This window comes from Haemaphysalis longicornis, unplaced genomic scaffold (genome assembly GCF_048455015.1).
Source record: "Haemaphysalis longicornis isolate Haplotype H1 unplaced genomic scaffold, Haemaphysalis longicornis Haplotype H1 scaffold_1, whole genome shotgun sequence".
Taxonomy (NCBI): Eukaryota; Metazoa; Arthropoda; class Arachnida; order Ixodida; family Ixodidae; genus Haemaphysalis; species Haemaphysalis longicornis.
In genome coordinates this window covers 153,532,800-153,547,163 of record NW_027526203.1, presented here as the reverse complement: position 1 = coordinate 153,547,163, position 14,364 = coordinate 153,532,800, and the positions used below count along the sequence as shown (strand labels likewise).

General features: G+C 46.8%; 1 protein-coding gene across 1 annotated transcript in view; it reads left to right on the top strand.

Moving 5' to 3' along the window:
* LOC144138046 (uncharacterized) overlaps positions 1–13,692 on the top strand; it is a 46,314-nt gene extending 32,622 nt beyond the window's left edge. Inside the window, exons 6-7 of the mRNA XM_077670114.1 lie at positions 7,000–7,206; positions 11,789–13,692. Of these exons, the coding sequence (XP_077526240.1) occupies positions 7,000–7,206; positions 11,789–12,130 (549 nt within the window). The 3' untranslated portion in view covers positions 12,131–13,692. The remainder of the gene's footprint in view (positions 1–6,999; positions 7,207–11,788) is intronic.
* Positions 13,693–14,364: the final 672 nt, after the last annotated feature.

The window sequence follows — 14,364 nt, the reverse complement described above, 5'->3', positions numbered from 1 at the left end:
TGGCTCTTTGCCCATGTGCTACGACCAAGTTTAACTGAGCTGTAAAATTAGTTCCAAGCGATGCATAAAAAACTGCTTCGATTATTGCACTCACCAGGGTTCATAGTATTGGAAAATATAAAGATTACAGTCTTGTGAGCAACACTGTTTTGTCTATTGCTTGACTAAAAATGGCTAATTAGTAGGGGTGTGCGAATATCAATTTTTTAATTTCGAAAGCGAAGTCGAATAATAAAAACAAAGTTCGAATCGAATCGAATATTTTTCGAATACGAATACTTATTGTTTTTTGTAAAATTAGTGTTTTCACCATCTAGAGACACAAAAACTGCAACTTTATTGCACAACAAATCACACAAAGTAAAATTATGAATTACACAATACCATTGCACTCAACAGGTTAAGGTCTGCACTAACTTAAATGTTAACATGGAGAAAGGTTAACTGCTCGACATCTTCGGGGAGCAGTGACAACCTCCTGCTCGTCACCACTTTACCAGATACCGAAAACAGCCGCTCACTTGAGACACTAGTAGCTGGCATGCCCGAGCCCGTGCACATTGCCGCGCGCTGATACAGTAAAATCTTGATGATACTAATCTCGCGGGACTGCGAAAAATATTCGTATCATCTGAAATTCATATGAACCAACACAACCAAAAAATTTCGCGCTGAAAAAAGTTTTCGTTTATTTCTTTTCCTACTTTCGCGTGAAGAAATTCGTGATTTTTTCTGCTTTTTTTAACCCCCGTGTCGCAAAGCAGTCCTTTCTGGAGCACGTAAAGCTTCGCGCTCGTCTCCTCACTCGCTGTGCCCAAGCTCGCTACACGCCGCAACAGTCAAGCGTGAACCGCATGGTGCGTTTTTGCACGCGATTCGCTCGCCTCGGCTCTGCCAGCAATGTATTTTCACGCCCACATCGACGATTTCGCGCCCGCGGTAGCGCCTACCTCAGTCAGAAAATGACGCACGACGCGCGCGGCAGAATGGAGGAGCCTGACTACTTGCGACGAGATCGAGACAGCCGGCTTGGCTCCACCGGAGATGGTTAGGCTTAGCACCCCGGCAAATATTTTATGGGCGCTTTCACTAGCGGCGCGGATGATGTTTTATAGTACCATTTTTGCATGCATTATCAGCTCCTTTACGGCACAAGCAACTTCGTGTCTCCCTTGAGCCGCATTTTAAATAGCGGATGGAAGCGGTCGCACGAGCGCCCGCGCCACTTTGCGGCTGGAGCCGACGCCATGTTGACGCCGCCGGCCGCGCCGCGCGCAGCGTGGGGGTGGTTTCGCGGCGGTGTCAGCGCGTTGGGCGTACGCAGAGCGTTTTCGCGAGCAGAAAACAACAGCCCGGCCGTTTCTGTAGAAAGAGTGACAAACAGGGGAGCGAGAGCCGTCACTTGCTCGTTCGGCAGTCGGGTGCCTCGCCGGCTCGTTCGTATCTTCCGCCGGCCCGCGCAGGCCCGTTCGTAACAGCCGAAATTTTTCCCATTGCAAACGATGCAATTTAGCCGGGACTTTTCGGAAATTCGTATCATCCCGAAATTCGCACCCCCAGAATCGTATCATCGAGAGTCCACTGTAAAGAAACACCGATACAGACACACTCTGAATTTATTATTATTATTATTTTAGTTTTGGGTGGTTCGAATATTTCGAACAATAAAAGTGTTGTTCGAATCGAATCGAATACCAAAAAAGTCGAATCAGATATTCGAAGTTTCGAATATTCGCACACCCCTACTAATTAGTGCTAATTATCTTGGGAACTAATTGACCTACTGAGAAAATAATGGCATATCTGAAATCAGTGGGAGAAAAACAGCAAGGCTGACAAGTTTCACAAAGGTTGCTTGAAAATTAAAAGAAATTGTTTTAATACCAGTGTCCCCCCTTAAAAAGCGTTGTCGGCCATGTGTAGATGGTGAACCTGTTCGACCCATTGTTAGTTTACTGTTTATAGAAACGCAGCGCCGCTGCCGCCGCTGCCGCTGCCGCTTTTATTTACACACGAGCACGGCCGTTCTGGACGGCGGTTCTGAAGATTTAGCAAGTCTCCAGTGGTGTAGCTTGTTGTTAGCCTAGACGAAACAACAAAACAGTTCAGTTCCTGCTGTTTTGTATTGCACTTGCAGTACTATTTCCACGACTTTCTGAAAAGGGCGGGTGTCAGCCACGTCGAACATTTGAGTGGTCTAGCTTCTTGGTAGTTTGTACGAAGAAACAGTTCATTTCCTGCTATGTGTTAAGCAAATAAAAAAATGTGTAAAGTTACCCATTCTGTTGTAGCTACTACCCCCACCCCCCCCCCCCCCCCCCCCCCCCCCCCCAACCCCCAGTAAGATCTCCCTAATGCCATCCCGGCAAACCTGGCAGGTATGAATTACTCTCAGTGCGTTTATGCGACTTTATTTAGTAGAAAAAATCAATTACAAATTGCTGTCATGCTCTCTGCATCCTCCTTGCCGATTTCCCATGACGTTTCGTATGACGCTCACTCGAGCAGACTTGGCTTGACTGTGCTGCTGCGCAGCTCGCCAACGCTCCAACAGAGTCAGTCAGCCGGCCACCAGAGGGTCGTCACAATTTGTTCCCTTAGTTAAAACTAAGCCACAGCACAATTTGTGCTGGAAGAATGTGCCTTTAGTTTGTTGGTTTATAGACTATATCAGACTTATAAAGTCTATGAAGTCGAAGTAGCTGCACACAAATGCTCATACAACGCTTCGCTGACTTGTGCGCTAGTAGAAAAATATGAGGCCAATTGAAGGCAGTAGAAGAGCCAGTGAAGTTAATATAGGCACTAATAAATCAAAATCAACCCAAACTTATTGTAAAGCGTAGAGTACAGGAAGCACTTCTTGAGCTGGGTGAACAGCCACAGGCGTGCACACATTTGTGATTGCCTTCTTTGCGCGTAGCAGCGCAGTTGCTGGGTATCAGCTATGGGGGGGGGGGGGGGGGGGGGGGGGGATTTTGTGGCGCAAGTATTATTCAAAAAATGTTCAGCTTACCAGCGAAGAATTAAACCAAGTAAGCAGCATTGATGCGAGACACGAAGGGTTGGCACCCACCTAGGATAAGGTTGTTTTTACCAACGGCCCTCCTCTGTAGCCATGGCGCAGTGGTCTCAAGCGTCGCACGCATTCCATCAATGTTGCAAGTTGAAATTCCCAGGGCCTTAATTCTTTTTGCCTGGGCAGTTTCACGTGGCATGGTATTCTATTCGCGAATTCAAAACAACACATTTTGATTGAACTGTGGAAGTACCGTTTCAAATGTCAATACATCCTTTGAGTCATTGGCAGGATTTTTCAGTTTTTAACTCGTGCTTTGTGTTAGAAAAAGCCAATTTTACTTTCAGAGAAAGCAGTACTGGTGTGTGTATATTGCAAAATTGGTATGTCATTATAGACTAAACATAGTTTCCCTCCATCCACTTAACTCTTTCCTTACCGCGCCTATTCAATTTCGATCAATTTGATCGATGGATTCAAGTTGAAATTCCCGCGCACCAACGTGCTGCATGGACGTGAGGCGCCATCTCAAATGAAGCTGAGGAAGCACACAACCCGTGTCAGTTTCGGTTTTGGTTTCCGGAGACCCAGTGATTTTTGACCTTGCTGGGAAGATAAGCGAGCGCCTAGCGATAGCGGCAGCCATGGCGTCGGCGTCGGGCACCGGGTCTGAAAGGAGTCGTCGTGTTTCTCGCAATTCTAGCGGTGCTACGGTCGATTTTTCTGATGAAAGTGGTAGCAGTGGCCCTGAAGAAGATTCCCTATCATCAGAGTTTAGCACCAACAGCGATGAAGCCCTCAATCAACCTGGAACGCCTTCGTCAACTCGACGGCGAGTTTTTTTTTTTTTTTTTTTTTTCGGGATTTATCGCGTTTTTGAGCGTTTGCGAGGGGACCGAGCGTGTTTTCACTGTTATTATCTCCATCCGCAGGGTCTCTACGTCCTATGGGCGCGATTCCATGCCTCCCGCTGCACAACGCGTGAAGTTTTGTCCAAGACGGAGACCGGGGGTCGATCTGGGCATGGCGTGACTTTTTTTTTTTTTTTTTTTTTTTTTTTTTGCGGTGCTAACAATTTTTTACATGTACGGTTGCAACTTTTAGGATAGTTAGCTATATAAACGTGCCACAAAACGTATATCTTGAAATTTTTTTACTGACTTATTTGTGCCCTCCACGCTCACTTTTCCAAAAATTTTTTGCGGTAGTTGCGAAAATTTTCTTGTTTGGGATTTGTTTTCTGCTATTGTGTTGCACACACACGTTTTATACTTATATCATTAAAAAGCGCATTTATTTGTCTACATTTTGGTGTATAGCAATAAACATGAAAAAATTTTTATATAAAAATAAAAAAAAATTCCTGCACCTTATGAAACGGGTCTTTTCCTGGCGGTAAGGAAAGAGTTAAACAAGACACAAAGCAGGCGTTTTGGGTAAAATATAGGGCCTCGGCTGGCAACCAAACCTGCCACATATCGCAGTAAGCACTGAGAATGTGAAAAAACGAACAAACAGCATAGAAAAGAAGACTCCTCTAGGCCGTCAAGGGAAAGTGCGAGGGCGGATTAATTGTTTTGTACAATCAGATGCAGGGTCGAACAAAGGGGCAGGCGCTGCCCCAGAACCCACACTACTCGTCCAAGAGCGCTCGTAATATCGATTACAGTCTACTTGTCTTATTGATAAACGCAGGGTCGTGTAGAAGTTTCCGGGAAGGTGGGGGTGGTGGAGGGGGAATTGAATGCACGATGCTTACTAAAAAAAATCTTCCATGTATCGTGCAATCATTGATCAGCTGCTTTTTTGTTAACGTTATAAACGTTTTGAACCAATCGGATAAACGGAATGGAATACTTCTACTGCCTGTGTACGCGCTTGCACTGCGTCACCACAACACGACCAAGCTCGACATTGGTGCATACAATTGTCGGTTCGGAACGTATGTACGTGCTCACTGTAACAAATTTTGAGGCGATTCTTTAGTCATTTGCTCACGTATTTTAGACTCCCATTATATGTACCAACACATGTTATCGCTGCATCTGCGCGATCACTAAAAGTGTCGTTTTCTCTTTGCGTGAATTTTTGGCGTGGTGTGCAAGCGCAAAAATGCTGCCCCAATCCTTCGGTCGGCTTTTCCAGCCATTATCGGAGTGTGGAGTCATAAGCAGAATGATAAATAAAAAAATGGCGCAAACGCAATGCAGAAAGTCAGACGGCCCCGTCCCAAAGTGATGCTTGCGACGCATTACTATCAAAGTAGCAAATGCGCACAAGATGATGTTGCTTCAGACGTCTCGGGCGTGGCATCATGGGAAATATCCGAGCGGAGCGCTAGCATGGGGCGAGGACGAAGGCAAAACGAGGGGGAAAGAAAGAAAATGCACTGTTTTGATTTGCAATAACTCCGCTAAAGGGGTATTCACACGACGGAGCGTTTCAGCGGAGAAATCCGAGGGAGGTCGTGACGTCACCGCAGGCGGAGTTCCGCTCGGCCAGCTCCTTCGCTCACACGGAGGATGCGACTTTCGGAGGGACATCACTGTTTGCAGTCGCCTATCTCTAAAGCAGAGCTGCCGTAGCACCGCCGATTCCGCGACGGCGGCAATTTCTATTAAGCACATACGTACTGATCTTGTCAACCGACCAAAAATTGGTCGTCGACGCGATGCAGGTGCTGCCGCGCGCAGAGAACGGCGCGCGACGTGGTAGCAGCCGGCCGGCCCACCTACAGGCCCGCATACTCATGTTAGGCTTAACACTGCGGCGAATATTCGATCGGCGCTCTGGCAAGCGGCTCCGGTGACGATTTTTAAAGCAACTTTCCATCACATCATTACCCCATTTCTCGTATACGCAGCTTTGTTTGCGCCTTGGGGAGCAATAACAAGCTGTCGCTCGAGCTACCGGCGCCGGCCTGCGCCACTTCGCGGCCGCGGCCGCCGCTCGCCAAGCGCCCGTGCTGGTGGTGTACGCGGCTCCCTCAGTGGGCCTGTCATGTGCGCCACGCATTTTCGCGTCCGATGTATTAAGAAGCGATAAAAATAGAGTGCCTGCAACCGCTCTAGAACTTCAGCCGCGGCCAGCTGCCCGACGAGCAGACGAAATCCCGCCTCCTCCGCCGCCGAGCGTCGGAGGGTTTGTAGCTCGCGAGCAGAAGCTCCGATCTCCCATCGGAGGCGGTGCGCCGGAGAGAAACAGTGACGTAGGGGTCACGTGGCGCGCACTCCGAGGAGCGAAACGGCGGATTTCTCTCTCGTGTGAATACCCCTTAATGCTCATAGCTTTGATAAACAAAATTCTTAAGGAGTTGATTACGAGAACATTGATTTATCCGAAAATGCAAACACCTCTTTCAGGGCCCCTTTAAGAGAGAGTTTGGTCATGTAAGAGGGAAGGCTGATGATAACAGAGTGGCTACTAAGAGATGGAGGTGAAAAGTTAGGGAAGCCTGAAAACTTGGTGGAGGGATGAGATAATGTTTGGGGGTAAAGGATGCATTCCGATATTGCAAAATAGCAGTGGTTTGAGGCTCATGGGAGTGCTATTTGGTCTCATCATTCACGCTCATTTGGACTCATCATTCAAGCTGGATAGCTGCTCTTTGACATGTCATCTAGGTGGGGGAGACCCGAAGGTCTCTAAGGTTAATTGAACTTGTTTAATAAAATGTTAATGGGTAGCCTCAGTTTACACAATATTTCTTGAGGCTGATATTTTTTATTTAATGCTGGAGTATATTTTCTTACCCCTCTTGAAGCCCGCAATTTTTTTTCTTTTCCTGCGCTTGAGTAGTGGAATTTGAATTTGAATTCTTTATTATTTCAAACGGTGTTAAAATACATTCAAGTTAGTATACATACAGTTTGTGTTTGTTTTTGTTTACTTTGTAATGTGTCACTTTAGCAAAGGTCCCTAGAATTGTCAAAGCGTGGATATTATTTATGCGATCTGTCATTGATGTGCTTTGTCCGTAGTGTGTGAGGGCCACTGTGATCGCCCGCCACTGCCCTCGGCTGCGGAAGCTCTCCCTGGTGTATTGCATGGTGGTGTGCGAAGATGCTGGCGCTCTCCTTGAAGGGGAGTCTCCCTTTCCGCCACCTGCTCTCGAGTTCCTCCGGCTGGGCATCCGGTGCACTGACCCAGGCTACCTGACCACCCTTATCGCCTGCTGCTCCACTCAGGTAAAATGCCCCGTGGTTGCACCTGTGCATCCCGAGAGTCAGGTTGCACTGGCCGGGTGGTTGGCTTTCCCAGTTTGAGTTGGGAGCTCTCTTCATCTCTCGTGGCCAGAGCGGATTACCCACCTCCCCATGCACCACTAGCTCTGTCTATGCATCTTGTGCGGCTTTACTTTATCCGCTCCTTCCTTGCATGAACATCCCTGGCAAGACGGCATTTCCTATAAAGGCGGTGCCTTCCCCTTCTCTGCGCTGTAGGGTTGCCTGTATGCACATGACCCGCCTCCTAAAATGTGGCATCTACACAGCGCATACTTCGTAAAGGGGCCTACTGGGAAATGCGGGTGAGCAGTTGGTAGTTGCCGCTCTCCACCTGTGTACTGGTATCGGCCAGTGCTGTGCTGGAAAGTAAAATGTTCTTTACTCTCCATAGTGTTCGAGTCAGTTTTGTGTGAGGAAGCTACAGCCGGGCTTTGAGGTGCAGCTGGTATAGACTACTCGGCTTGTTGCAGCATTTCACCAGATCTTGTGCTCCGAGACATCTTCCAGCTGTTTTGATGAGCTGATGTTTATCTTGATGACACCGTTATTAGTTTTGGCAAGATACGTATTTACATAATGAACCCATCACCCATTTTGATCCCAAAATTTACAGGTGCTTTTCTGTTCCATAAGAGACCGGATTCCCACTTTACAACTTGGAAATCGTGCACTTCATCTAGTAAGGTTGCTGTTGCAAATCTCCAGTGCCTCGAGCCAAGTGCAAAATTAGCTTAGTTGATCACCGGCCCAGGTAAGCAAGCAAAGCGCAGGCGCCCGTAGGAAGCAAAACTCTATCTACTATCCACCATTTCACTGAGATGTCTGCTTTGTTGCTTCATAGCAGCACCAGTTTAGAACTCTTCTGTTGCACAATTGTGTGCTGTGCCAGTTAGGTACACGGTACCACATTGAGGGTCATCAAATGTGGACCTGGAGATGGCACCTGTGCTGCCGGGCTGCATTTGTGTGTTGATGGGGTGCGTGCACTGTATTGGACGAAGCAGGAAGGACAGCTCGAGGGTTCAAGGGAAGGCCAGTGTGTATTCAAGTTTCCCAATGCTGGGGGAGCAGGGCTGAGCTGTGAAACAGGCTCCTCCGACGGGGAGGCTGCACAGTGTTGCAGGAATTGGTGCCCCTGGTGGAAATATTGAACTGGGAATCTAGCTGGTCCCAGTTCAACTGGGTTGTGGAACAATTCTCAGTTGGGACCAGCTGCAACTGGAATAGGTGGGAATGGTTGCAACTGGTCCCAACTGGAAACTGGTCGCAGTTGGCACCAGCTGCGGCCATTCTCACCTGCTCTAGTTACAGCTGGTCCCTGGCACCCCCGTTCCCCAGTCACCTGTCACTAACAGCATCAGCGGGACGTTTCTCCCAACTGCACTTGATTGCGCAACCAGGTAGCACCAACAACAGGCACATTAAGGCAGCCACAGCTTCTTCGACAGCATTTATCTGGATATACCAGGATTGTAAGAAAACATTTCATCCTCATTGCTTCCTTGGCTCACAATGCTTTCTTCACTCTGCTTTGACGTTTCATGTCAGCAGGCGAGGCAGAGAGGGGGAAGAATGGCTTGCACTGGCCTTCAGCATCCACCCCTTAGGCTCCGGTCTCTGAAAATATGTCATTTGGTGATTTAGATATACAGCAAAAGAACCGGTAATTGTTCTAATATAAAAATACGATGCAATGTAACCAAAGAAGTGGAGAAATGCTATAAACGTTTTTGGTATTCAGTGCTACCTCACTGACATGCACCTTCCATGCACAGTTCAAGCCCCATTGGACCTTCCCTTTGCTGAAAGGCTTCATACAGTGTCAATTACTCAACCCCTATGCAAGTGTTGGAATGTACGTTTTGCAAACAGATAGCACCCAGCTCTATGGTGATTATTAACTCCATGCGCAGGCAACATCTGCGCAGGCGATGCGCAGATGTTGCCTGCGCAGATAGGCAAAAAGTAGAATAGTTTTACTGTTCAGTCAGACCCTGGCCATTTTATCTTCTTGCAACTGTGCTTGCCATTCCAAAGGTTAGATGCCGCCGTGCTGTGTCCATCTGGATGAGATAACAGATGTGGCTCCGGCACAAACGATAGGGGAGATTCTGTTAACACTTTCGGGACCGCCGGAAAAAGTGATGAAAAATGGAGGTCTCAGTACAAATTTTTTATTACATAAAGCAAAGGCACCATCCTGCCTTAGCATATACCAAAATGCAGCTAATTATATGTTCTTTGACATACAATGCCAAGTTTTACTTCAACACTGACGATAGAACCATGAAAAAATCTGAAAGTAAGAACTTCGTAAAAAAACTACAGAACAAGAGAGAAAAAAGCGTAAATATAAAAATATTAAAAAAGAATAAAATTATTTCAGGATATACAAATTTAAATCTAACACAATGCTTTGTTTCTTCATCGTGAAAGTTTGATTCGGCTAGGTGTAACTGGTTTTTTGTTTTGTGTGTGATCTCTTTGGCACTAGGGCCATGGCTACGTCGTCGCCCAGATACACGCCGGGCTCTCGTCTCGGCGAAAACTTGATCCGTTTCTGCGCTGGTGGCAGGAGATCACCACCATAGGTAGTTAACACCCTAGTGAATAAATATAAACCAGCCAGAACATATTTCGAGCGCACATACCTACTCCAGAGCCAATTGAAACCGAAACCAACACCCACCTTTGAGCGCGATTTGATGTTCCAGGCTGATCGACACCCGAATCCTCACTCGAGCTGAAATCCGATCTCTAAAGCCGCATTCCGACTCTTCACTGCTACTCTCATCGTTAAAATCCACAGTAGAAGGCGAAGATATGCGAGACGAGACGAGGCGGATTTCTTATCGCGCTCGCGCGAGTATGACGCCATGTTTGTTTACATTCGAAACCACTGCCCGTCAGAATAAAATATCTGATGCGTTGCCGCCTGGCGATAAAAAAAGAAACTTCACAAAAGAGAAAACTCCAGTTTTCAAACTATCTCCTAGATGTCGCTAGGTGTTCCATCGAGCGAAAATTTGTATTCTGCAGGCTCGCAAAACCATCGATCATATGTGATCGATGGCCTATGGAGTGGTCCCGAAAGAGTTAAGCTGGCAGCTGTCTGCAAGTAATCAATTCGAGGTGTGTCTGCCATAGAGCACTGCCTTTGGGGGAAGGAGGGGGGAGGGTGTAAAACGGAGACAGGAGGGAGGAGGGGAGGAACCCCTCCCTCCAGTAAGCTTGCTGCTTACGCTCGAAAAAAAAAAAAGTTGATAAACACTGGTACATTGGCGACACAGTTGCATGGTATTCTTTACCATCACCTCCTGTATTTGTTCAATGCTAATAGCATCGCCCGCTTCACAATGGGAGTGGGTGGGATGCCCATTTCGGCCACATGTCATGAGGTGGGGCCCCAAGCTTAACCAGGATCACCCGATCATTACTGAATTTGAGAATGGCTTGTGCCTGGTTGCCAAGGCAACCGATATTTCAGATCGTGGAAGTAGCGGCGCTCTGGCCAGCAATAGAAAACCCAGCGACGTGGGGAAGCACGTTTTGCCAAGGTTGCCACTTTCCACCTCAGGGATTGCTCTGAGATTAACTGGTCACGTGTCTGAAGCACTGGGAAGGCTAGCAATTGGGGTAGAGTGGCAGGAGTAAAAGGAAAGGGCTTGGTTGGCTACTCGTGGCTGATGCGTTTGGCATCGAAAAAATACAGGAGGCGATGCCTGTACGTAGATTACTAGCGTACGTTGCTAGGTGAATTGAATGTGTGGTATGCTATGACATTTTTTTCTCTTGTGTTTTGTGAACATCAACATTTATTTTTAATTTCTCTAGAGCTAGTCAGGTTTACTAAGTTATGCAATTCATGTTTTGTTTCCTCTTAGTTTTTTTAATGGGTTTCTCTCTTCTAGTTTTTTTTTTTTTTTTTCATTTTTGTGGAGTCTTGTTTGGCGTAGAATCATTTGATGGTGTGGTGCGAAAAGTTGAGCTTAGTTGCAAAAGGAATCATTTTGCCTATCTCTGGTCTTCTTTGGGTTGTTTCTCATTACTGGGATGGTGGTGTAATATCACGAACATTTGTCTTTGATTTGTCAGAAGTTATGCAGCTATTCAAAGCATTGCTTCTTTCTAGTTTTCTCTTAGTTATTGCCCTGTAAGCTGTTATGTTTTAATTATAGAAATATATTATTTCTAACTTATTGGCAAAGTAGATGGCTCCGTATTGATCGAATGTTGAGTAAGAACAATTTGAACTTTTGTTTTTGTGTTTACAATGACCCTGAAAATCTGCTCCCAAACAGATTTGCACTACTCCAAAATTCGTACTTTGGTGCTCCGAAGGTGCTCCAAAACTGCCCTTTTATTGCTGCCTGAGCTGCTCACTCAGAAAGGTTCAAGCCCATTCCCATTCCCACCCCTGGCTTTTCCTTCTCTGCTTTCTGGCGGGCACACCTACGGGCATTCAACCATCTCTGATAGCAGTGCCAGTGCACTGGTGATGACCTTGCAATTGCAGAATGCGCACGTGGGAAATTTTGTGCAGGTGAAGGAGCTGTGGCTGGACGACCAACGGGCCTGCCATGCTTTCGTCCGGTCGGCGGTCACGGCCGAGTACCCTATGTTGGGACGGCTGATGCTGAACACGAATGCCGTGGCCTCGGAGTTCCTGAAACCGACGGAGCACTCTAAGCTGCTGAAAAACCTGCCAGCACTGACGTCCATCAGCACGGACAGCTACGGCCTGCGGCTGCTCTTCTGGCACTATGTGTCGCCACCGGGAAAGGTGGCGCTCTCCTGGAGCCAGTGCACGGTGTGTGCTGCCGAGTTTCCTGGCCTCAGCGAGGTCCAGCACAGGCTCTGGGCCAGGCTGGCCAACAAGCACTAAGCGGGATTGGGATCCTGGAGCTCGGACATCCACTACATTTGTGCTCTAGTCCTAGGACTTTGTTTGTTGAGAGCAACACTTACTCCGGTGGGCAATCTGCACAACTGCAAGTGCACACAACCATGTTCAAGCCGCAGGTGCTCGCACAGTTGCGGTATAGCTTATTTGGCTGGACACAGAATTGAAAGGGGATTTTGTGTTCCAATCGTCATTTGAATCTGTTTGTGTGCAGATGCAATTGGGCTCACCTTGTGAGGTGTAGAAAGCCTGGTTTTCTTTAGTTTATACTATTCCACTATGCCTAACACTGCCTTTTCTTGGTTGTCTGTCTTTCTCAAAAAAATAGTCGTTGCACCAGTATAATTGTGTATGCTGTTTTCCCATTGTCTACTTTTGACATAACAATAGTATGCCACATCTACACTGCCAGGGTAAATGTGAGGAAGAGAGCAGGGCTTTGACGAGGAGATTCTCATGTATGTGTGTGGTATTGTGTTTAAAGGGTTTCTGTGGAAACAAAATGGCTTTACTTCGGCACTCTAGGGAGAACACCATACCAAGATTGCATCTGCCATGTGATTTTACTCATCGGGCAATTCACAAGTATGTTCCAAGTACAACCATCGATGTCTAGTCACAAGGGCCCTGCAAAGTGTGTGAAAAAAAAGCCAGGATGCCTCAAGAAGCTAAAGCTTTCACTTGTGGCAAAGATGGATGCAGCTTTGGGGATGGTCGTCTTAAAGGATGCTTTTTACAGGAGTTGCTTTTTTTTAAGTAGTCAGCTTTTTGTGGTGAAAGAATTTGTCTGATTTAATGTTGAGACGTTGTTGAAGTATGCCTCAAATAATTTTATTTCGTGTTGTCTGTTGATTTAGGGCTGTTATTTGTGTGAAAGGCTGCAGCAGCTGGACTGTTGCTTCAGGAGTGCAGCAGCGCGGTACTTTTTGTTCAACTAGGGGGGCATTGCTCGCTTGTGCTACAGGGCTTCTGCGCGTGGCCTAAAAATGTTATCAAATTGAATTTTCTCTAAACGCTGCCTCCTTTGTGGGATTTGAAGCCTTAACGATTTGGTTGTATTTGAAACTTCTGTAAGTGCTGAAGCCAGCTGTGGGTAAATATATCCCAACATTTTTTAGCAAAAAGCGTCGTGTTAGCTACATTTCGCTAGGGTCATCAAAGGCTGCTGTGATTCTTTGAGAGATTTTGTTGTTGGCAACCAATGCTCTCCTAATTTGCTTTTTTAGGGTTTCTTTTGTCTTTTGGTATTCTCTATCGACTTGTTTTGCTATTGTTGTTTGTGTGCCCATGGTTTTTAACTTTTTTTCAAAGGCCCACTGTTTCTGAAATCTCTCAAGTAATGCTCTGGAGCATCATGTTCGTTTGTTAGAATGTCATTACTTGTCACACTCGTTTAAATGGTCTTTAAGTGATTTGCACTTGTTAAGGCATAATGCTGTCATCTTGCACGGTGAGTGAGTGTATCTAGTCATGTATACTGGTTGATTATATTCTGCTGTTTTATTGCTTGCCTGGTGCATGGAATAAAACTGCTTCCTTGTTGAGTACAGTGTTGCGGAGTTACCACTTTGGAATTTGAATGACTCCAGATTCATTCCACCTTTTCACGACCCTGGAACAGAATGGCCGCATCACTTAGAGGAATAGAATGGGTATGGAATTAGGTGCCTTTTGCCCAGAATGGACTCGGACTGGAATGGTCTAGCTTTTTAAACAAGCTGGGCATAATGCTGTCATCTTGCACAGTGAGTGAGGGTTTCTAGTCATGTATACCGGTTCATCATATTCTGCTGTTTTATTGCTTGCCTGGTGCATGGAATAAAACTGTTTCCTTGTGGAGTACTAGTGTTGTGGAGTTACCACTTCGGAATTGGAATGACTCCAGATTCATTCCACCTTTACACGACCCCGGAATGGAATGGCCGCATCACTTGGAGGAATCAACGTTTTTAGATACTTTTTCAGTTCCGTATCTCCCCGCCGCGGCCATGGAGAGAAGGCGGCCGGCCGCGACTCTCGCCACCGCGGCGCTGCGGTTGCGAGTTGCGCTAGGAGAGCGAGCGTCGTCTGCTAGCGGGGAGTGTTCCGCTCGGCGTCCCCGGTCCTCGCCGCTTCTGGAGGCGAACTGCAAAAGAAATAACTGTTCTCGGACGTTGCTCATCATTTTTCTGCGGCCGTTGCAGTTCGAGATCTATTTGAAACGGGCGGTATTATGC